At 53.7% G+C, this 1,476-nt stretch overlaps 1 protein-coding gene across 1 annotated transcript; it reads left to right on the top strand.

The window, feature by feature from the left end:
* Window positions 391-1,263, top strand: LOC8059879. The gene has a single exon (XM_021452580.1). It carries the CDS (start codon window positions 391-393, stop codon window positions 1,261-1,263), a length of 873 nt encoding a protein of 290 aa, XP_021308255.1.

Below are 1,476 nucleotides of genomic sequence, written 5' to 3'. Positions count from 1 at the left end.
CCTCTTCAGAAATTGACTACTAAAACTATTTTTTTTTGCGAGCAAAAAAAAAAAGTTTTAGTAGTCAATTTGTAGATGACTCTACAGTAAAATCATATTTATATTTTTTTTCATACCCGCAGCAACGCGCGGGGAATCCTCCTAGTATCCTATCACCCATAAAGTCCGTATCAATATACTCTCGGTCAGTTTGATCTTTTTCCACAACTGAATTCATAGAGTCCATGAATGATAATATACACTGTCGTAGCCGGGCTGGACATGTATATATATAATAAAGTCCATATATAAACTGCTACATAAACTTGAGGAATTGCTCCTGACATCTGAGCCCACGATACACCACGAGGTCAATCGTTCGAAACCCAGCCAAACCCTCCCGAACGCCCCATGGACATGGCACCACCGTGGTCGCCGCCGGAGTTGAACGACGACCTCACGGAGGAGATCCTCCTCCGCGTCGCTCCAGACAAGCCCGCGCACCTCTCCCGAGCTTCCCTCGTCTGCAAACGCTGGCACCGCATCATCTCCGACCCCGGCTTCCTCCGCCGCTACCGCGCCTTCCACGGACGCGCTCCCCTGCTCGGCTTCTTCTACAACCTCAATTTCCCGGCGCCCTTCTCTGACATGGTATTCGATTTCCCGTCGCCCTCCTCTCGCTTCGTCGCCACCACGGCGTCGTCCCCGCTCCTGCATGCAGCGCACGACGACGACGGCGACCGCCGCGTTTCCTGGGCCCTCGACTGTCGCCACGGCCGCGTCCTCTTCGAGAAGGCGGACAGCAGGGGCCTCGCCGTGTGGGATCCGATCGCGGATGACTGGACGGACCTGCCGCCGCCCGGCATCCAGTACGCGTCCTACTCCGCCGCCGTGCTCTGCGATGTGGCTGGCTGCGCCGACCACCGCGACTGCCGCGGTGGTCGCTTCCTTGTCGTCTGTATAGGCTGCGACGTGATGAGCCCAACCGAAACCGCCTATGCTTGCGTTTACTCATCGGAGGATCGTGCCTGGCAGGTGCCGGTTTCCGACGGCAGCGGCAGACGGTGCTGCAGCTTCGACGGGATGCGCCCTGCTCTCATCGGAGATGGAATCTACTGTGCTGTTCGTGGTGGTTATTACATTCTGAAATATGATTTGGTTGAGCGTCGCTTTGATTGGATCAACATGCCAAATAGATTTGGTGAAGTGTCGCTTTACTTGGACAGAAGGAATCCAGTGCTCATGCAAATAACGAGGACGGCTCACTGGGCCTCGCCGGCATGAGGGGTTCAAGGCTCTACCTTTGGTCGAGAAGATGGAATAATAATCCAGAGGAGGGAGATGATGCAGGATGGGTACAGAGGAGGGTCGTCAAGCTTAGGAAACTGTTGCCTCTTGATATCAAATACTTTATCAAAGCTAATGTGATTGGTTTTGCTGAGGGAGTTGGTGTCTTCTTCATAAGCACAAATGCTGGTGTCTTCACGCTTGACCTAA

The sequence above is a fragment of the Sorghum bicolor genome, chromosome 2, assembly GCF_000003195.3.
Source record: "Sorghum bicolor cultivar BTx623 chromosome 2, Sorghum_bicolor_NCBIv3, whole genome shotgun sequence".
Classification (NCBI taxonomy): Eukaryota; Viridiplantae; Streptophyta; class Magnoliopsida; order Poales; family Poaceae; genus Sorghum; species Sorghum bicolor.
This window is presented reverse-complemented; position numbering and strand designations above follow the sequence as displayed.